We start from the raw sequence: 21,804 nt of genomic DNA, 5'->3' as shown, positions 1-21,804 counted from the left end.
CCGCCGCGCTCGCTCTTCAAGATCGCAAACACGTCTACCATCTCGCAATATTCTCGCTACGCTCGTCGACTGACTATCGACGTTGACCATCGAGATGGACTCGATATCCACGACGTCCACGACACAACTGCCATCTGCCTTTGCGGCCGATCCTCGTTCTCACAACTTACTACTGTAAGCTTCTTGTGAGATTATACACGACAAGTTGATATAATCATACCACCACCTTTTGCAGGCTGATGCTTAGCAGGGTGTGCCGACCTCTGATAGTCAACGCAGCTGCCAATCAACCCCATGCAGGGCATTGAGAATGATTGGAGGATAAGGGGCATCCCCGAACGTCGGGTTACGCACCCAATACGAATAATCGTCCCCCACCACATCGACGCGCAGCACACGGCATGCACGCGGCAAGGACTTGGCTAGGGGTTTGGTGCTGATCATGATAACCCGCTAGACTCGGAGACTAACTGCCCTGCTTCCACGGATACGACGCCTTGTTGCGCAGATGTTCCACTCCGCGGGTTCAACCACCACAAATTCCCCACCCCCGACGCAATATTCAAGACCTTTCGCGGTGGCTCCGTGGCTACATCGAGCTTCACTCCCCCTCTCGTGCTAAGCTTTGCATGGTCTACAGAACGTCCGACGAACTCCTCTATACTACTGACATCGGTGATGACAGGTGGATTGCGGCACTACTGGCCATAAGAACCATCGACCTTTGTTCACCGTCGAACTGTCCCTTCTCACTAACAACAGCAAGGCTCTAGTCGACGCACCTTAGCATCCTCAAGTTGGCAGACAATGATCCCATCCTGCGCCGACTGGCTGCCCGTTTCTCTCTAGTGCGTACCAGTAAGCAACATACTACGCCAGTCTGCGAGCGGCGGATGCACGACAACAACGGTGAAGAGAGGCGAATGTGAGTCTGATGGGACTCGCGTTGATCATAATGACGAACCGTTGATCCTCTTCACATGGGCTGCGGCAATGTTGGCGGCTCATCTAGTCTTGACTGAGCCATTGTCATCGCCGTGGTAGGAAGTTACCGAGCTTTCTGTACAGCACGGCAATCTTGACCTCAGATTTGATGTCACGCGGAACGTACGTTTCTGGCTCTGCATGTTCGCGCAACCAGAAGCACGGAGGGACGACGAACACGAAGATTGCAGAGCGGAATACAGAACAGCAGTGCCAGCGCTGGTTGGCGATTATACCTCCACAAGAGCAAAGTCCCGCACCTCGGTGACGATGCCGCTATCGGCGGCGCCGTAGGACGAGACTGTGACCAGACCCGCACGATTGGCGCTTGTAGGAGTTGAGCGCGTCGCGGATGACGGTGACGACATCTGTTGGCTTTGTCGGCGCAGAGCCCAGGAATTCGGTGCTCGTGTTGCCGACTTGTAACTTGAGCTCGTGGTTCTTGCGGATCGGCCCTTGGGTTGGCAGCTCGACATGTTGTAGATCTGTGTCCGCAAAAATATTTCGACGCGTCGTGGCTACGACCCCGATCCGCATAAGCTTTCTTGGTACAACAGGATCTGTTATTTGTTACAGTCGTGTCCCTGGCACTGATGAGATAGGGTCGTTGACCTCAAGTCTAACACCTCAAAATTCAATGGCATGTCAAATTCCCCTTAATAGATTCATACGAACAGCTATTTTGAGGGAGCTAGCCTCCAGTGCGTTGTCTGTCAGTTGCTTCATATTTGGTACGAGTCTTGCCATCCATTTCTCTGTGTGGTCACTTCATGCATTGCAAGATATCCGGCCTCAGTTTCGCTACTGGCGAACTATGCCACTATGGTACGTACGGCCCATCCTGCGAAGCGAGTCGAGATTCATCGCCGCAAGCGGTGTGCCGTCTGCCCAACTGTGAGTGACTTCGTGATTGGTACCGCCCCAACTATCCACACACATATGCCATTTCAGTTCGCCATGGACCCTTCCCGGCAGTCGAGCTGCAAGCTGTGCAGAGTTACTGCAATGACTTAGATATATATTGGACTCGCATGTAAACCTGCATACGTCACAACTCTCCAAGAAACACGTATATATAATTACAGCCTAGATTCGCGCCAGCATCCTCTACCACCCTTCGCTAGTGGATCATCCCAGTCAACGAAATATGATCAGCCGTATGTGCGAATGGGGGAATGGATAGAGCGAGTGGGAAGCTTGACGCATGCTTAGCAGATGAACAACAAGCTAGTGTCCTATAGATACATATGTAACTGAACGTGCTCGTTGATAGTTCAAGGAAGACTCACCATCGGATGCGAGCTGGACAGCTGCGGGGTCTGGTTGTAATGCTGCGCCAGCATGCCGCTACGAAATACCGTGTCAGTGAAACAGATTTCCGATTGAAGGCTTTCACACACCGAACATTGACGAGTAGCTGTTGGTAGCTTTGATGCCGGTTCTGCCCTACACGAGTACTCAGCACGATTCTACGGCAAGAACGTGAGGCTGGTGCCTACTCAGCGAGGTCATGAACGCCTGTAACAACAAGACGAGGATCAGTAAGCAGAGGGGAGTAGTAACGGCAAATCTGACTCACGTAGCTCATCGCGCCCGTCGCCTGGCCCGCCTCGAACGTGTCCGCGCTCGTCTGCGAGTCCTTGCATCCGCTCCATGATATCTTCAGCGCAGCACGTGTCGGAGCGAGATATCAGCAACCTCTGAGCGAAGGAGACATCGCAAATCGTACCACGTCCGCCGGGCTTGTCTTCGTCTGAAGCAAGCGACGATCGCGGTCCATGAACTCATTTGTAGAGGAGAACGCATGAGCCTGTGTGCGTAGATGCAGTGAGCATCATGCGAGTAGCGGAAACAGAACGTGAAACATACGAAGCCGCGATCAGCGAACGCGGCGAGTAGGCCTTGCGATGCTTCTTGCTCGAGGTCAGGCTCCTTAATCTTGCCATAGTGGTTGTAGATATACGGTAGATCTGCAGCAATCAATGCGGTGGGTTATGGAGCTTAATGAGAGATTTGAGAAGCGACGCACCGAGAGCAGTACCAGAATGGCAAGACTACGGACGGAGGGTTCACTGGGTATACAGTGCATCTGATTGAAAGGAGAACTTACGTCGAATATCGTCGTGAGCCGACAACCAGGAGGCAGCGGCTTCACAAGGATATCATGCAGCATCTGTTCGAAGTGTCCAGGCCAGACATTGGTAAATGGATCTCAGGTGACAAACCGACAGGATGAGCTACGTACGTCGTCCACGAGGGGCCCATTTTCTTGGAAATCGACGGGGTAGATCACATCATCATACCCATCCTCGTCTCCGTTCAGATCTTTCGTCTGCCCACCGTGACCCGAGTCTATCGCACGATCAGGATTGGCATCGACGAGACAGCAGGACGATCGTACAGTGGAAGAACAGTGCGTCGTGCGGCTGGGCATTACTGATGAGCCACTGCATTGCTTCGATCTGCGCCGTACATCGGTCAGCGGAGGGAGAGCCGAAAGACAGATTGTTTACCATGTTCTCCTTGGTCGGAATCGAGCGGGGGTTCGACGAGTCGTCCGTTAACATCACGATATCGGCATCTTGGTATCCGTAGTCCTCTGGATACGTCCGAATCAGCACTGAGCTCCAATGGACTGAATGACACATACCACACAGAAACCGGCGCACGTTGTGCGCGTCGTTAATACACCCCTTGAGCTCCGCAGATTGTCCGATATAGTTGATGCCGATCTATCGGAACAAGTGTTGGATGCGTGCAAAGAAAGCCGATCACATAAACGCACACAAAGCGCCTTCCTCTTCCCAGTGCACTGTGAGTATTGGAAGTGCAGCAGCCTGTCGTTCCCGTTCTCATCTTGGAACACGGGCCCGAAGTGCTGGTGCTCTACCGGCGGGCGCGGAGGGGGGCCGTCTGGTTGGACGATATTCACATCAGACAACGGAACGAGGGGAAATGGTTGGATGCGTACCTGGGGGAGTGTAGGTACTATAATCACCTGGAGGGCCGGAAGGCGGGAGATAGTCACGCGGAGGCGGGGGACCGGGTGGGGGGGCATACTGGCCGTACTCCGGGTATAGAGGGGGCGGCGCGTAATCGCCCTCGGCGTTATGAGGGTGATGGTGGTGATGATGCTCCGAGTACTCTGAGTATTCTAAACTTGTCGCGGGAACGGAAGGAGGAGCATAATCTCTGTACCTACACAAACGGTTGAACGATGGATGTTCAGTAACGACAGAATGACATATACCTTTCCGCGGGAGGGGCATAGGCAGACGGATACTCTATGTACTCGCGCGGTCGAGAGGTCGGTTCCGGCATCCTGCACACCTGCTCTTAGCACAGTAGGAAGAAGCATGATAGGATTCGCGAACTCACGCAGCAGCCAAGCTATACCTGATATCCACGTAGATCAGTATCCTGGCACCGACAGTATGAACAGAGCGCGTACGCGGGACCGTCTGATACAACATACTCGTCTTCGTAGTGGTGATGGTGTTGGTGATGGTGGGGGTGATGTTCTTCCTCCCACATGTTTGCGAGCAATTGACGGACTGGAGACGTGGAAAGTCAGAGTGGAGACGTCCGTAATACTAGTTAATACGTACAAGTCGATTTCTTCGGTGGGGGTTTGCTGTAATAACGATGGTGGTGACGTGGGAGGAAACGAGCGACCCGGCTGTAGACTCAGAGAGGTCGATAGCCTGACGCCAAATCATTCCGCAGTGGATCACGTGCGGTGTGATAGGGATTTACTTGTCTCAGATGCGACCTCACGTATGGGCGTTGAGGCACCGGCTATGGGGGCGGCCGACCATCGAAAGGACTGAGTGGAAGTCACCGGTTGGATAACTAGCGTGTTGTCATCCATTCCAGACCAGAAAACATGCATATGGTGATTGACGCGACCCCGAGCATGAGCCGGGGTGAGATGTTAGGGACAAGGTCCACGAGGGTCCTGCACGTCAATGGTTAAGTATCCCGACTGCCAGAGGATACATTTTTGCTATAGGCAGGTGCATGACTTACAGGTTTACGTTTGAATTGGCACACCGAGATGACATCGAGGACACACCCCCATAGGATAAGTAACATGTACAGTAGGATGACTAGTGCAAATGCGGGTCGCGCCCTCGAGTCCGTCATCGGCGACTGCAGCTGTATGATGCATAACTGCACTGCAAGGATTATAGCCTAGACTCACCAATTGAAAGAGCTTGACAGTGTGGTGCGTTGGACTCACAATGCATACTACCGAGGCCTGTAATCCACGGGCAGTATGGTACTATTTGCAGAACATATCCTAGAGACGTGACTCGGACTCTCGCGACTCATCATGGAATGTCGCGCCTAGGTAGCATTCCAAATGAGTTGAGACTGGAATACGATTAGAAGGATAAGAAAAGGGAAGTGAACTTGCCAGAAAAATCAACTTGTTGTATGGACACGTACTTCGCGAGAAGTTCAAGGACGCAATCGTGCATCAGTGCCGGACAGATATCGACAACAAGCTTGACACAGCGAGTGGCTGTTCTTGCGAGAGATTGGAATCAAGGACAAGCCCTACGTTGCGCTTGATCATGAGTCCGGAGCAGTGAGGAGAAGACTTAGACTTCACGAAGTTCCCAACCTTCGACGAGGACGTAAGCCTGAGAAAGACGTGGGAGCGTGGCCTTCCTGATGGGGTAGCTAACATGCCAAATGGGGCAACTATCGAGGCTCGTCCAGCGGACGGTCTTTATGATGTTAAAAGAGCGCAGTTACGTCTTCCACATGTTCGTTACGCTGTATTCAGTTATATAATTTATCGTAAGTACAGCTACGTATACTACAGCATAGGGGCGTCGAAGGCAGGTTGTCGCTTGAAGATGATGTGACGCATGCAGTTATAGGAACAAACATAAACATTTAGAGTTTTGCACTATTTCTGTTCTCAGTTTCAAAGGTGGGCTGGCGCACTTACTTCAACCCAGCATTATGTGTACCGGATAACTACAGTATGTCTGCCAGTCGCTTGGAAAAAACTATTAGAGACTGATATGATGTATATGATATCCCAAGAAACGATTGCTATGCAACAAGGCAGACTGCGAAAAGGAAACCTAACGAAGCGAAATCAGTCCAAGATGTACCGTCCTCCTATGACCTCTTGAAGGCGGTACCGTGGACAGCAGGTGTGCGCGCTGATGTAGCCTCTCCCATGCATCTCTTGCTTCTCCTTCCCCAAGGATGTGTCGGATTCTTTCAGAAGCGGCGACAGTCTCATCAATGAGTTCGCGCAGAGTGTCCAGCGCGGGCCTTCCCTCGATAGCGGAGCGATCTCCGATGTAATTCCCTGTCTCGCCTGCCAGTTCTTCCTTATAGAACGAGAGTATGTCGCTGGCACAAAGATTAGTATCTGAAGCACGAGAAAGACCTAGTAAATTATTCACTTGACGCAATTCACATAGACCATGACATCACTAGGGGGTTGCATTCAAGCGTCAGATATGCGAGCAAATAATCAGGAATGGACCGCAAGGTAAACTCACGGAACAGCTTGTATATATATACCAACTTCGGGGAATCTAGCCTTCTCCCAGATGAAGTGCGCATACGCTTCCGCAGTGGCCGTCTTCGTCCGCCGATAAACGAGAAATGGAGCCCCATCCGAGGAGAGCGTCATCTCTTTCGTCTCGTTCTCAAGAATCGTCACGTTCATGAAATCGAGCGCGGACGTGACAATTGCACTCGCAGCGAACCGGGAATAATGGTCCCACATGCGTGGAAGCAGCCGCCTGAGCTCTCCGAGCAAATCCGACCCGCCACTCTCCGCCGCGCCCGCAGAGAACATGCGATGGAATTCGCGAGACGGCGTGGAGTCGAGGATGACGGGGTCGTCCAGAGCAAGTATGATAGTGGTGAATAGCACGATTTGTACCTTCGTGTCGATGTTTGTGATGTGACCGTAGGCGGTGATCGTACCGCCAATCGCGGTGAGAACGTGGGGATGGAGTGAAGCCGCGGCATCCCAAGTTCGTACGATGTCGTAGACGCGAGATACAAGCTCGGGATCGTGCGGATAAGGAGTAGCTGTGAACCTGATTCTATCCAAGAAGTCTCCGATGGCTTGTCGACAAAGATTCAAGAGCAATTGCTATGGGAATCAAGATTTGAGGCTCACCATCCGAACAAAACTATGCGACTTACCTCCTTGAACATACATGGGCTACTCAGACCTGATTGACGCGCCCTGCAGAAAATCGGGATATGGTTTAGCTGTGACGATGACTAGAGTATAAAAACGTACAAGGGCATTCTATGGTCTTTACCCATTTCACTGCGGTATTGCGGAAGAAAAGAACGAGGTCGCAGTTAAGTTCCTGTAGCTAAACCTATGCCACCTGCGATTTATGTCATCTATGGCGAAACATTCCTTGTCGTTTACAGGACATAGTATCCTTCCATTCAGCATGCGGCAGTGTAGACGTCGACTAGAACTGTTAGAGCCACTCTATCGTCTCCGCGTTTCAGTTACTGTGTACGTCAAGATCTTTACGGTGAGCGCGACGAACTAAAATGCCTGCAGGTTTCTCAAGTGGGGGAAGGACAGGTAAACACGACATGAAAAGTACCTGTCTTGGCCGTGCTGAGCTACTCTAGTATGTTCGAGTGAATCCATACGCCGGCATCGCGCGCTGTTTGGGTGTGAGATAAATGCCAAGAACATGTGTGTACAAGTACTTCGTGATGATGCTTGCCGCGGAATGTTCGTTCGGAAGATGCTGTCATTCTTGTGGGACATGTCCGCACTTCCAGCGTGTTGATCAAGGGCAAGGAGGACCATGTTGTCTGTCTACATAAGTGCTTCCGCGTAGTCGGGGCGCCCAACCGGAGGATTGCCTTGACAAAATGCGGTGCGACTGCCCAGCGCAAACAATCGCGAACGTGTCACCACGTTATCACCTGAACAATATCAGAACACTCCGAACGAAATTAACGATCCATTCAGTCTAGAAGGTCGTGTCCGAGACCTTGCAAAGCCATTGCAAGGTGCGGAAATTGAAGTATCATTGCAATGCTACTGGACCATCGTTTGATCATCTGCCTGTGACTACTTTCAGAGACTCATGGTAAATTTGCTTGATGTATATAGGTCAGATGAGTGAACTCGAACGGCGGATATTGGATAGTGATGGCGCTCACATACTAGATTATGTCCCAGACTATAGAAGCAATCTGAATTGCGGTCCAGCCCGAGGAAAGATTGAATATTGGAACGAACTACACCACAGCGTCGATGAAAAGTTGACTGGTCTGTGCCACAGACTAGTCAACTTGTGGTCGGTCTGTGTGCCGCTCAACATACAGCAACTGTTGCGAGATCGGTGTATTCGTAACCCAGAACGACGGCAGATAGGACTCCCAAGAAGTTGCAGCACCGTGACAGCGGATTGATGGCCTTAGATTTTGTAAGTACCCCATCGAGCGGCACTATGATGTCAAGTTCGCCAAACACCTGAAAGAGAGAATGGGCAAATCAGATCAAATCCGCTCTACTGCCTTACACGACACGATAAGATCCACTAGGATGTTCCTATACTTATCTCGGTAAGGAAACGAAGAGCGCTCGGTGAGATGGCGCCGAGAAGAGATGAAGCATGAGTGTGTTAAGAACCTAGGACTTGGCCTTCGTGTTGGACGAAGTATGTCGTGCGATATGGATGGAGTAGAAGAGAGGTAAGTGTGGTCTCCAGATTCCTAAGGGCCAACGAACATACTAGATGAGATGACCAGTGCGGGGGCACCCTCTATACGAGACCTTAGTGGGAAAGATACTGCCTATCTAGAACCTCATGAAGACGATATCGTGGGGTAAGGGCGTGCGCGCTGATATAGCCCCGCGCGAAACTCTCCCATGATTCTCTTGCATCCCCTTCCCCAAGGATGTGCCAGATTCGCTCTGCTGTGGCAACCGTCTCATCGACGATTTCCTGCAGGATCTCCATCGAGGTTCTTCTTTCTATAGCGGCGCGGTCCCCAATATAGTTTCCCGTTTCGCCCGCAAGCTCTTCCTTGTAAAAGGAAAGAATGTCGCTGGGGTGGTAATCAGCAGCTGGACGTGGATGAGAAGAAACAGGCTGCGCAAAGACTCACTTGACGCAGTTCACGTAGACCATAACATCGCTGTGAGATGCTTGTGTCAGCCAATTGCCCAAACGTCCGAAAACGGAGCATGCGAGAAACTCACGGGATAGCCTGTAGGTACACATTGACGTCGGGGAATTTCGCCTTCGCCCAGATAAAGTGCGCATATGCTTCTGCAGTTGCAGTCCTCGTCCGACGATGAACAAGGAACGCCGCTCCTTCCGAAGACAGCGACATCTCCCTCGTCTCGTTCTCAAGAATCGTCATGTTCATGAAGTCCAGAGCCGACGTGACGATTGCGCTCGCCGCGAACCGGGAGTAATGGTCCCACATACCTGGGAGCAGCCGCCTGAGCTCCCCGAGCAAACCCGAGCTGCTCTCAGCCATGCGCGAAAACAACATGTGGTGGAACTCGCGGGACGGCACAGAATCGAGGATGTCTGGATCATCCAGAGCCAGAATGATCGTAGTAAATAGCGCAATCTGCACCTTCGTCTCGATATTGGTGATGTGACTGTAGGCAGCGATGGTACCGCCGATAGCTGTGACAACATGTGGACGAAGCGCAACTGCGGTGTCCCAGGTTTGAACGATGTTGTTGACTTGGGATACGAGCTCTGGGTCATGCGTATACGGGACAACAGTAAACTTGACCCTATGGAAGAAGTCACAGATGGTATGTCGACAAAGAGATAACAGCATTTCCTGTAGTAGATTAGTATGTAACTGGGTCTTAGAGAAGGTACCATCGGTCCGTACCTTTTCAGGAGAGACGCGTAGACTCCCTGTGACGGCTGACCGACTGACAGAGGGCCTGAAGTGCGGACATCCTGTCTTCACAGACAAGACACAGCACAGAGTGGGAGAACATACAAGAGAGGGTGCTGGTGCCTTGCTCTCAGAGCCCATTTCAATAAGGCGGTATGAAACCGAGGGCGTGTTCCTGCACCAAGAACTGCGACCATATTATATGTTGTTCCGGTGGCACCGACGACGCCTGTTTTGACGGATCTTCCGAACTCAATATTCAATAGCGAACAACATTGACTAAACCTCAAATTGATAACAGTGCGGCTGACAGCCGGGACATCCGGCACTTAGATCTGAACCAGCGATGAGAATGCTGTAGGCACAATGGAGATTGAAAATAACGCAGTGGGAAGTTGAAATTCGGACGTACCATATGGCTAACTTTCTGCGTATTGCAAATGTTCTCTATACGGCATCGAAGATACCGGACAAGGAGTTCGTTAAGCATGTAAATTACCTATCGCACAGGACAAACGAACCCAAAGAACGTTAATTGAATGCCATTGCAGTCCTTTATCAGAGTAAACAGTGTCTCGGTGCATCATGCGGCCGTCTCAGTCAGGACCACAGCGACACTATTGACCTTGTGGACTAGCAGTTTCTAATCTAAAACCTGTCCATCAGAACCGACCAGTAACGTGCTCAAGGACGATTAAGATGTATGCAGTGTATCTCTGGACAGGAGCAGGCCCCTCCGAGCTTTCATAGACGTCGAAACATCCAGACTTCTGTGGGGAGGATAGGTTACTGATAATAGCGCGAGGTGAGCAGAGGCAAAAATGACAGCTTGGGCTCATTGATAACTATCCAATGTCACCTGATCACACACTTGTCTTGAAATTTGTGCTACAATTCGAATTGCCCCATATTCAAGGGTCGCGAATGCTGAAATGTCGGCATTCTCGCATTTGAATTTTCATAGTTTGCAGAACCTCAACTGCTGGAGTTGTTGTATTGTAGTTCGATTTTCAAGACAAGCCACTTATCAGGCACGTTACAACCAAGTAAAGCAATTCCGGTTTTCCCTCGATCTCACCCCATGGTCTCAACTGTCACGTCCCGACGGCTTGGACGGTGCACGTATCGCTATAGAAACTTGGAGGAGAGAAGGAGCTCCCACACCACGAGGACTCTCAGGGTGCGCGCCATGCTACTCCGAGAGTAGCCGAGGGTTGTATCGAAGGGATGGGCTCATTCATCCTGGATGTTCAGGCTCAGGGTTCAAGCAGGCATCGTTGAGGTCGATGCGAGTGTGGCGCAGAATGTATAGGGAAGTGTACGCAATGTGAGCAAAACGGTTCGCGCTACACTGACGTTCAGAACGGGGTCTATATATATATGTATCATGGACAACTGTACAAGCGAAGGAAACCACATCAACCACCAAGAGAAGGGGATACCTTTACAGCCATGCTCGTCCGACAAACGCGTCGTTTCTTAATGCGCCCCCCACCGGTGCTGAACGGCCGCTGAAAGCTCAGTGCGCATTTTCTTCATCAGATCCTCGTGAGACCCGGCTATTGGGTGAAACCAAGGGGCCAAGTTCCCAACGCGCAGAGAGACCGTCAAGAGGTTCACAAAAGAGTTGGCAAAAGCCACAAGCATATCAGTTTTCGCAAAGGAGCAATTAATGAAATGGAGCTCCGTGACATTATTGAAGAGTGCGGCCAAAAGTTGAAGGTCTTGAGTGCTGGGCGGCATAATCCAGCCCCAGTCTGCCCCCGTAACCCTGATGACTTGACATTGAGAGACATCTTCGTGATCCGTGGAGATTGTCTCTACCCAGTTGGTGTCTTTCCACTCTTTTGCAGTGAACTTGGACCACATGGTAACTTCTGAATCTGAAGCCGATTACTGAGCCAACCTTCAGATAAGGAGATGTACCCCACTCACTGCTAGAATGACTTTCTGTGGACTGCTGCAGGGCATTTTCTCGCAACAGAGGTTTAGACTCGATCCTATCGGCAGTCTGTATTGACGATACCGACTTCGTGAAGATCCCTCTACTGGCCACGTAAGAAAAGTCATTACCTCTCTCTGCAGAGACAGCGGGATTATACAGCGGAGGCATACGTCAACGGCACGAAAGGAGGAGGGCGAAGGAGATGGAGTAAAGTACACAACTGCTCATCTTATATACTTAAGCGTCCGCGCCAGTGGCCGCCATTGGCCTTTCAAGCACGTCTGGCGTGCACTCGGCCGTTGCCGATCATTCTAAACCATTGTCTCTATGGCACGGCGTTGTTGTAAGCAAAACAAATGAATAGGCGGCCACAAAGTTCCCTTACTGCTTTTGAGTCGCTTTTGTTGTATGGTCCAGAGGGATAGTCTAGGCAACTCCCATTATCATGCGCGTACAAGCATCATGCACAAGAAGCATAGCCCAGTATTTTTCGAGGAAAAACCTGTAGAAATGGTTAAAGTAAAGCACACAGAAAAACTGTGGAAAAAGAGTAAAGAATTTCTCCAAGAAAAACTGTGATTCTCAGCTGCTGATTGGACAATCACAGTATTTCCCGCGAAAATTCATTATGCTTACTTCAAAGTTTTTTCTCGTGCTTTACTTTATGAATTTTCTCAGGGGTTTTCCCTGAGAAATACTTGGCTATGCGTCTTGTGATGCGACACGGAGCGGGTGCTATGCACGCAGCAGCAATTACGCACCCGGGTATTATTCGCACCTTATGAGTGATCAGCCGTGAAACGTAGACGAATAACTGTGGACGCAATGCCTTCGATACCTTCGCGAGCACGTCGAACTTCTGATGAGATGGTATAGGTACCAGTTAGTCAGAAGCCATGGGCCACACGTGAGGGCACAATTGCGGAGAAACAGTAAGTAGATTATCATGGTCGCAAAGTTCAGGAATGATGGCGTCGTTCTTTGGCAGGATTCTCTGGTATCATGCCGCAAAGATATAACGAGACGTTGCTTCATGGACGTGATGCAGGGTGGTGTATATATGCAGCGCCAGTGGACGGACCTTCACAGAGGTCGATACAGAGCAGTAGTCGCGGTGAAGGGGGTACAAGCAAACGAAAAAAATCAATTAATGTGGAGAGGATTGTGTACGTACACACCCATTTGCCTGCTCCGACATCAACATTTGCGGCCGTATTCACTCCGTAGCACGATCACACGCAGCAGAATTGCTCGTGCAAAGCCACCTCCAACTCTACTTGAGTTTTGACTAGGATGATGAAGTCGGGCGTGCCATCTACGTTCTCCAAGGAAAGCATTCCGAAGCCCCAGAAGGAGTAGCCGAAAGCCTCCAGCATCTGGAATCCCGAGCCTCCGAACTGGTAGTTCACCAAGTGCAGGATGGTGACATGATTGAATTTTCAGGCCACTCGATCAAAGTCTTGAGCTATTGGATAGCTAGAATCGAGTGTATCCTTGTAATTCTTATAACATTGACTTTTGAGCAGTCTTGACATTCCGTGCTAAGCATTTCCTGGAAGACAATAGACCGCGAGTGATACTAAGGCGACTCGAGAGCCCCTGAGCCAGAAGAGGAAGCCGAATGATATTCAGTCCAAAAATAGAGACTGATATTGCTCATCGCAGCACCTGGGTGAGCACCAGAGATTGCGACAGACGTGTTACGAGCACTGGAGATTGCGACAGAAATCTTTCCAGCATCGGGGACGAGTGTTCTATGAGAGATCGCGACCGATGTCGGTGTTCCACGCGGTAGCCAGTCTGCGTCGTCCTCATTGACCGTATCAGTGTTCTGAACCTAAGACATGCGCAACTACTTACCTGTCCGAGCAGTATACCCTGCGCGTGAGGGTCGGGCTTAGAACTAAGAGGTCGGAGAGTAGTGTGTCCCCTCTACAGTTCGGCGTTTACACTAATCTGCGCAGAAAAAATAGCATGGAGAAGAACAAAGCGCACGATTAAAGCAGCACGCCGCGCTTGTCGGATGCGCCTCCATGTCCATTCGTTCCGAGGTATCTATCAAAGAAGTACTCGTTGCAACAATATTCACATGTAGGCTGGAAAGAAAATGATGTTATGCTACGACTGTTCGGGAAGCCCAGACGCACAGCGGCGAAGATATCTATGAAAGAGTCAAAGTTGCTAAATGTGGCATCTCAGCTTCCCCTTCAGAATCTTCTCACGCTCCTGCATATCGACTAATTATTCCACTCGCCGTGGAGTTGATCGTGAAGGTGTTCAGCCTATGCTCGTCTCGCGGTAACGAACAGTCTTCGCAGATCTTACCAGACATTCAGTCTCAGGAGGCCCAGTCGTACTGCGAGTTTCTCGGCTGGTATCACACCTCGTATTTCTCAGATTCACAGCTCCCTGTATCAATAGGACGCTGTCCTTTAGCCTGCCATTTCTATGACATGGCCTCCATTAGACTTGGTCTCCTCTGAAGTGGTGCATGTGTAGGTACGTATGTTTGAGCTTAGCAAGCTCCCTTCGTTCGCTGCATTGCGGGGCGTGTGTTTTTTTACATATTATCAGCGTCCCCATGCCTCGCATAAAATTATCATTATCGCGACATAGTACTGGTCCCTGAATCTCTCCCTCTTGCATTGGAGTGATACCGCCCCACCTCAGTGAGTGCGCAGGCCCTACATCTTCTAGCTTCCATAGGTTTTGATTTACAGCCTTCATTTCTTTCATTCACATTGAACTCTTTACTCTCATTTCGCGTGTGGTTGGGGTTCTTTGCCGAGAACCTTCCTGCCAATCCTCTCGAATGGCCTGCACCAATATGTCGCCTGGCGCCCCAACGAGGACGACAACTTGACTTTCCTGTAGCGATCGACGCAAGGCAATTGTAACAGGAATATCCACCCGTTTCTCTTTGTTGAACTTGTGCCAGATGGAATTCCGCTGCTTCTTCGTCTAGCCCGACTTCGCTGGCGGTGCGGAGGGATGACAGCCGCAGTTCACCCCGGTCACTGTGATAGCCACCAGCGCAACTGCGGTCTGAAGGCGAGAAAGCTGAGTACGGCTAGGATAAAGGTCGATCACCTCGCACATTGCGTGGCGTTTGGCGGCAACGATAATGGACCAACACCGCAAGCCTCCAAAAAATCGAGCAGTGGTAATAATAAGTCATCGACACCAGATAGCAACGGACTTAGCAATTACGGCTATTTACTCGCGGTGCCCGACAGCGAGCAAGGGATCGCCCCGAGGGTCGTGACCCGGAAAGACTCCCCTACCGACTAGCCATACATACATAGTACGTACCAAACGCCGCCTCTCCGAGGTGCGCATATCGTTCGAACAACCTGTGAGAAATGCACGTCAGATGACACCAGCGAACACGAGACCGTTGAGTGCACTCACGCCCAACCCCGCAGCCCGCCCATCACGTCTATAACGACCATCTCGCCCACGCCCCACAGGATGGAGAAATACAAGCCGGGGAGAAAAATCAGTGATACGCTGTTATTCGGGAACGCGAGCGCGGTGACCACCACCGTGGCGTAGACCGCACTCAACTCCCGGCGACGGGAGCATCTTCTTCGCTGCCACCTTCTCGAAATTCGCCGCTGGAATTCGTGTCGCTGCTGCTGCCGCGGCCACCAGGCACGGGTAGAGTATCCGCGCCCCCGCGACATGCAGGACTAGGGAAGCGAATATACCCACTGGGAAAATGAGAGCATTAGCATCACCGTGACCGAGACTTGCATGACATATGGAATGCGGGGAAGTGATGTATCGGCTGAGATTCACGCAGGTTAGGATCCTTCTGCTGCTGTTTTCCATAATGCAACGTCGCGGATCCTGTTGAAAGTCAGCAGGCGCGAAATGCAAGCATAAAAGAGAAATACACCAAGACTTTGCCCAAGCTATGCAATTGAAAAAGATATATATGAACCCGTGGTGGCCGATAATCGCGAATCAGAAAAAAAGATCAGTCAGGACAAAAGGGTGCGTTCACCTAAACACGCTGGTGAGCATCGTGTACGAACGTCCCGAGAGCGGATGTGGAGCTGCGCATCATGAACGCCTTAAGCGGAGGGATGGACCATGCCACCCACACCAGCCCGTTCACCACAGCAGACCCGCCACCCCTCCGAAGCTTTGAATGCGTTATACGCAGCTTCCACCGTTGTGTAAAGAGTCAGCAACTTCAGTGAATGCGGCCAGCCTTTTATCGACTTGTTAAAATTGACGATAGTTCAATCTTCGATGTTGCACGTCAGCGGTCAATGGATACATATACGCACCGCACCTTGACGAAGCGTATCGCTCGACGGCCATCTCGCGGTTCGTTGGCATGCGTAGCATATATACCAAACTGGGATCTGAGATCTTGTTCGACCAGTGCAGGGCGTCCTCGTTCGTCCACCTTGCAGTGGCGTCGAATGCGAAAGTGGAGCCTGCGATTCTGCGAGGAAGAACTGAAAATCTCTGAAGCGCGAAGAAGGCCAAAAAAATGGAGACATAGGAGTATCTGGTTACCAACAATAGGCGGTACTCGTGCTCCCTCGCCGAGCATCTCCATCTCCGTCTTGGCGCTCTCTTGATGAAAGTTAAGGACATGCGGCGCTTCGTCCGTGGCTGGCTGACGGCGCGCATGGCGCGACGTTAACCGCGGAGATCGACGAGTCGAGTGGAAGTAGAGGACAGACCTGCACTTGCCTGCACGTCTCTCCGAGCCCGACGCGATCACATGCAACACGTCACGATCCTGTCACACATGCCTTTGCGGTGCCGCCGAAACTACAACTAGTACTGTACATCTGACTTGTCCTTGATCATCCCATGCCTCTGTCTGTGAAGGAAGACTCAGATCCTAAGTTAAGGACCAGATTGGCGTTACGGTCACTCAAGCGCAAGAGCGGCGACCCCGTCTCGAAGAAGCTGAAGACGACTCGGTTCACCTGTGCAGGTCAAGAGCTCCGCAAACATATAGATCTATGGTTCGAGGACAGTAATATTATTATTATTGTCAGCGACACTGCATTCCGTGGTCATACCAGTATCATCTCGCGCGAATCCAAGGTCCTCGAGGACTTGATCAAAGTGGCTTTCCGACCCTCTGGCTCAGAGTTTAGGAAAACCTGCGGAGACAGCCAAGTAATATACTTGAAGGATGCAGTAGAAGATGTTACTTTTATGTTTCAGGTTCTCTACGACAGCAAGAGGTACGTGTGATTGCCCTTTTCCCCCCATCATACTCATCCCTTGCATCGTGCCTTATAGTCTCGTCGACTCCCGCTAAGTTCTCTCCTTCTCTCGTATCACGTCCCTCCTCCGCATGGGACACAAGTATAGCATCAGATCCATCTGCGACTTCGTCCTTACGCGCCTCAAGGCTGCTCTCCTCACCAGGTTCGCTGACTACGATACCTTCGCCTTCAATCGCCGCACCTCTCTCGCGATGAAAGAAGAATATGTGATCATCCTCGCAAATCTGGTACAACTCACAGGTGAAAAGATATTCCTCCCGCTCCCGCTCTACGGCTATGCCCAACTTCCTCCTGACATGCTCTTCGCTGGCATCCCGCGCGCGGACGGGACACAGGAGCAACTCTCGGCCGCGTATCTTCTCCAGTGCCTCACGGTAAAGGATGGCCTCCTCCGCTGTACGACCCTCTCCTGGATGGCCAGCCTCGCACCCCACCCTGATTGCACTTCCGGCGGCTCCAATACCCTGTCTGCTGCAGACACGGGCACAGACGCTGAGCGAGAGTCCTGCACCGCGATCCTTCGCGAAATGCCCTTCATCATCCTAGCGTGCAACCTTTCCACGTATCTGTGGGTGCTCGAACCACTCGTCGCCATGTGCAGGCTTGATGCAGGGCTCTGTATGAAATGTAGACATATGGTCGGGGAGAGTGACTTTGCAGTGCGGAGGACAGTCTGGCTGCAACTGCCTGAGATTATGGGTGTAGAAGTGGCTGGCTGGGAGACCTGAAGGGACGTAGCTAAGGTAAGTGACATTTACTAGTTTTTGGCTGTTAAATTGTTGATATACGTCTTATTTTGTGCATTCTAGGATGTCAGTTCTTCCTCGCCAGACGTCTGGACATCATAGTAGTCTATTGGAGCCTCGTCAGGTAATGGTGAGTAATTTATATCATACTGTTCTCCCTAGAGTCTGGACCGAAATGAATCCCCTTTCTCATCTCAGTCATCAAGCAGGGCCGCACGTCGTCGCCAAGGCTCTATCCATGACACCTTTGGGACAAGATGGGACAAGATCCCATATTGAGTACGAGTAAGGGATCTAACGAACCTCCTTTGACTTCTAACCCCTTTGGCGAGCCGCTTGCATTGCCTTCTGCACATCAGCTACCCTCTTCCAATCTCCTGCAGAATACTTCACAACCCCGGGAAAAGACCTGGCAGAGAACCGGGCAAGGTTTACCTGTGGGAATAAGGCATCCAAGAACTGTGCAACTGCCACGATCTCCAATTCGAATGGCGTGCGAGTCCATTTCTGCGGATGTGAAAACCAGAGGTCTTGGAGGGAGTGTCCCGAAATAGTGTTGAACCCTTGCTCGTGGGGTGGCGATATCCTGGGGTCAACGCAGGGCAAGCAGAGCGTTCTGAGTTCGGGACAGTGCTGTGCGAACTCGGTGAGTGCATACATGGATGGCACTTCATTCCCAGGGGATGCGGAGAGAACGAAAGTCTGGAGGTGCGGCCACGCCATTGTCATGGTTTGCAGGTCAGCATTGGTGATCGAGACGGAGACGGACATTTTAAGTTCAAGCCTTTCGAGCTGGGAGAGAGTGAAAAGCGGGTAGATGGAGTCCACTAGTAGCGGTGAGGTACCACTGTCTTCATCTTTTCTGAGTGATGAGAAGGACATTATGATCTCACGCAGCGAGAGGAAGAACTTCGACACCAGTGCCTTGTAGAGGTCTATGTAGCAGTGTAGACCACTGACGACGCCCCAGTCCGAGTAGTACCGGAACTTCTGAACACGCGGAGAGGCTATATTTCTGACAAAGTCCGGGAGCACGGTCACGGTCCCATCAAGAGACAATGTTTCCAAGACCGGGAATCCCGCGCATGCTGCAACCTCCTGTTCAGCGATCTCGATCTGAAGAGTGGTGAGACTGGGTAAGTTGGCGGCGGATGAGAGAAAGCGTGTGGTTATAGGGAATCCGGTTATTACCAGTTCTCGTAGTCTGGATGCGCACTCAATAGATGGTATGTCGAGGTCTGAGGAATCTATGAAGATGAGGTGCTCAAGAGATGAAGCCTCGGAGCATACACCATAGATGAACTGTGCGGCAATGCTCCTGCTCGCAACTGAGGGCAGGTGTCTCGAGCTGTCATCCGATTGTTCATGTGTTTCGACGTCAACAATGCGAAGCTTTGGAGATATGAATAGCAAGAGTTCTGGGCCGTATGCATCTAGTTCTAATCCAAGGTACAGTGCAAGCAAGTTGGGAAATAGTGCAATTCCTGCCAAAACACTCTTGAGCACTACGAAGACCGACGGATCGATATCCTCGCGGTATAGGGGGATCTCAAGATTGCGGATACGGTGCGCATAAGAACGGAATCTTTGCCATTCTCTTGTGGGAATATCTGGTTGAAGAATCTGAAGATCGCACTTGAATGAACCCGCAAACACAACATGCTGCGTTACGCACGTAGGCTCCGCCCGATGGCGCATCGGTGATGGCCAGTTGGAAGGAAGTCTCTAGAATTTTTAGCAAAGGCAGAAGATCATCCATGGTGTGCCACAAAGTATTCAGCGCTGGTTCGGTGAACCGTCTGCATGTGCGTGCTGTACAAGCGAGGGCGGAGGCGGAGGTATCTGACATGACTATGCACTGCTCATCGAAGTCTTGGTCTGGTTGCAACTTCTGGAATATTTCGCTAAGAATATCGTCAACCTCCAAGGCTGGATGCATATTCAAATGCACTGTAAGACTGGTGAGAGGAGATCCTGGAAAAAGAGCACAATCCACGACTGGCCACATCTACCGCGTCACGTTACTTACGTGCATTGTTGCACCCTTAAGGTAATGACAAGACTTACCTACCTTCGACGGTTGCAGCATCGGAACGGACTTCCGAAAGCAGCATAAAATTCAGGCAAATCCCATCACGAGTTTGTGACAGGATCTCACCGTAAGAGTCTCAATGATCACTAATTCGATTCTATTGTGAGTACCATTACAAAGTGGAAAATAATACACATTACCTCGTCTTTATGGTTTAAGTTTTGATCATGAGCGCATAGCAGCACTGCATGAAAAGAGACTTTAGCAGAAGACCCACGCTCGCTGTGGCCACTGGTGAAACAGCGCTCTCCATGCCGCCCATGGCATGCTTCATCGTAGCCTCCGACGAGAAGGACACAGACGGTGCTGTATATGGTCATGGTTGGACCGGAGACACGCGCCACGGTGCCTACATGCATCACGCACCTTCAATACCCAGACCAGCATTGAGTGTGCTCGGCTTCTTTCATGCTGGACTGAGCACGCTCTGCTTTGCTGTGTCGACGAGGATGAAGATGGTGCAAGATCATTCTTTGTCAATCAATAAGCCTTGCGTGTACTAGTCTGGTGAGATTTCGATGTAGGGACTTGTCCTAATGTCGGAATAAGCAAAAAAAAAAAATAAAGTCTTTGCCCAACCATGAAGACCTGACAGTAGTAGGTGGACGTAACCCTGAAAGATCACGCATTAGAGGTTAGGCAACGCACCCATTTCAGTAACTCACAGTTTATTGTAGCTGCCCACTGATGTCAAGACGTGCGTGGATGTCGTGCACCGGATACGCCGTCTTTGCATCAAGTTGTGTACAGACCACACGAGAAAATGGTAGTGGTATGGCAGCGAATATTGCAGCCAAGAAAGCAACATCATGTCGCTACAATTACAGCTGCGCTCCCGATCCTAGGACTACCGTCTCAAAGTCAGAATTAACCAAGAGAATGGATCAAATTGCTCACACATTCAAATCGGTGCCGTCCGGTGCAGTAATCAAACAAAAGGAACAGTTAGCAACGATGAAGAAAGATGCACTGTACCGTCTCAGAGAAGAGAGATGATCGCGTATTAACCTGAGTGTGCACCTCCAGTTGTGATCATATGATCACGCGTCGCAAACCTGCGGGATGAAATATGTTCGGGTTTATGTCTGGGAGGGAAGCCTGCTTGCACAATATTAATGAAAACCCTGACCACTAAGTGAACCGGGTCGAGATGGCAATTCGGAATCGCGGAATCAAGTATTCTCTTGCATGGACTGATCTGTCCGGGGCATAGGGAGAAGGAGAATACAAGGAAGTTGAAAGGTCAGTAGTAGAAAACATTCTAGTGCTCTGAATGATGAAACTAATCGGAATATTTGAAGCCTGAAGGGAAGGTGACGCAGTCACATGCAACTCGTCACAGTCGCTGTCACACCGGTGCGCATGGTCACGGTCCCTGCTTTGAATGAAAGCGTCTCAGAGCGACCTACACAGGCACAAGAACAATTTCAAAGATGATCCTATCTTGAAGAAAGTCACTTTCTTCAGCGTAAGGTCATCTTCAGAGCTCCGAAGACGACTCAGTTCACCTATGCAGGTCGAAAACTGCGGAAATATCATACATCAGGAAAAACCCATTTCGCGCGAGACACCACTATGGTCTCCAGAGTCTCGCTAGCCTCGCCGATGCTCACGAGTTTGTGGTGAGTGCTCGATAGACCATGGGAGTACTAGAGAGCAGTGTTGCCTGTTTAGATAGTTCAAGCTTGCCTAGGGAGTTTAATCATTTAAAAAAGCCTCTACAATGTCTTCTGATCCTCAGTCACAGTGGGGAAGCTTCTGCACTAACTTGGAATATCAATTTCTTTGAATTTTGCTAGTGAATCTATGCTCTTTTCATTCTTGTAAGTAGCAGAACATCAAAAAATCATCATAATGTAGGTAAGGGTTCACGTAGAA

The 21,804-nt window shown here is 50.7% G+C and overlaps 7 protein-coding genes across 7 annotated transcripts; 2 read left to right on the top strand and 5 right to left on the bottom strand.

Annotated features, from left to right (window-relative positions):
- Positions 1-2,192: 2,192 nt before the first annotated feature.
- On the bottom strand, positions 2,193-4,518 carry SCP_0900470 (Metacaspase-1; the record flags this gene model as incomplete). The annotated part of the gene is made up of 18 exons (XM_027761282.1): positions 2,193-2,219; positions 2,274-2,331; positions 2,385-2,430; positions 2,484-2,502; positions 2,564-2,644; positions 2,714-2,794; positions 2,854-2,954; positions 3,014-3,038; positions 3,095-3,157; positions 3,230-3,336; positions 3,386-3,446; positions 3,498-3,583; positions 3,635-3,716; positions 3,770-3,897; positions 3,956-4,182; positions 4,235-4,306; positions 4,363-4,380; positions 4,436-4,518. 18 exons carry the CDS (start codon positions 4,516-4,518, stop codon positions 2,193-2,195), a joined length of 1,365 nt encoding a protein of 454 aa, XP_027617083.1.
- A 1,568-nt stretch (positions 4,519-6,086) lies between these two features.
- Positions 6,087-7,281, bottom strand: SCP_0900460 (predicted protein; the record flags this gene model as incomplete). The annotated part of the gene is made up of 5 exons (XM_027761281.1): positions 6,087-6,363; positions 6,417-6,446; positions 6,516-7,120; positions 7,174-7,216; positions 7,274-7,281. The coding sequence occupies 5 exons, from the start codon at positions 7,279-7,281 to the stop codon at positions 6,087-6,089; spliced, it is 963 nt and encodes a 320-aa protein (XP_027617082.1).
- A 1,505-nt stretch (positions 7,282-8,786) lies between these two features.
- SCP_0900450 (predicted protein) lies at positions 8,787-10,076 on the bottom strand (the record flags this gene model as incomplete). Its single annotated transcript, XM_027761280.1, has 5 exons — positions 8,787-9,060; positions 9,121-9,150; positions 9,215-9,816; positions 9,871-9,925; positions 9,985-10,076. 5 exons carry the CDS (start codon positions 10,074-10,076, stop codon positions 8,787-8,789), a joined length of 1,053 nt encoding a protein of 350 aa, XP_027617081.1.
- Positions 10,077-15,104: 5,028 nt separating this feature from the next.
- Positions 15,105-15,510, bottom strand: SCP_0900440 (hypothetical protein; the record flags this gene model as incomplete). The annotated part of the gene is made up of 2 exons (XM_027761279.1): positions 15,105-15,177; positions 15,236-15,510. 2 exons carry the CDS (start codon positions 15,508-15,510, stop codon positions 15,105-15,107), a joined length of 348 nt encoding a protein of 115 aa, XP_027617080.1.
- Positions 15,511-16,660: 1,150 nt separating this feature from the next.
- On the top strand, positions 16,661-17,120 carry SCP_0900430 (hypothetical protein; the record flags this gene model as incomplete). The annotated part of the gene is made up of 2 exons (XM_027761278.1): positions 16,661-17,043; positions 17,102-17,120. 2 exons carry the CDS (start codon positions 16,661-16,663, stop codon positions 17,118-17,120), a joined length of 402 nt encoding a protein of 133 aa, XP_027617079.1.
- A 36-nt stretch (positions 17,121-17,156) lies between these two features.
- On the top strand, positions 17,157-17,816 carry SCP_0900420 (hypothetical protein; the record flags this gene model as incomplete). The annotated part of the gene is made up of 1 exon (XM_027761277.1): positions 17,157-17,816. One exon carries the CDS (start codon positions 17,157-17,159, stop codon positions 17,814-17,816), a length of 660 nt encoding a protein of 219 aa, XP_027617078.1.
- A 333-nt stretch (positions 17,817-18,149) lies between these two features.
- Positions 18,150-19,593, bottom strand: SCP_0900410 (hypothetical protein; the record flags this gene model as incomplete). Its single annotated transcript, XM_027761276.1, has 2 exons — positions 18,150-19,457; positions 19,510-19,593. 2 exons carry the CDS (start codon positions 19,591-19,593, stop codon positions 18,150-18,152), a joined length of 1,392 nt encoding a protein of 463 aa, XP_027617077.1.
- Between the last annotated feature and the right edge of the window lie 2,211 nt (positions 19,594-21,804).

This window comes from Sparassis crispa (genome assembly GCF_003851025.1).
Source record: "Sparassis crispa DNA, contig_000008F, whole genome shotgun sequence".
Taxonomy (NCBI): Eukaryota; Fungi; Basidiomycota; class Agaricomycetes; order Polyporales; family Sparassidaceae; genus Sparassis; species Sparassis crispa.
This window is presented reverse-complemented; position numbering and strand designations above follow the sequence as displayed.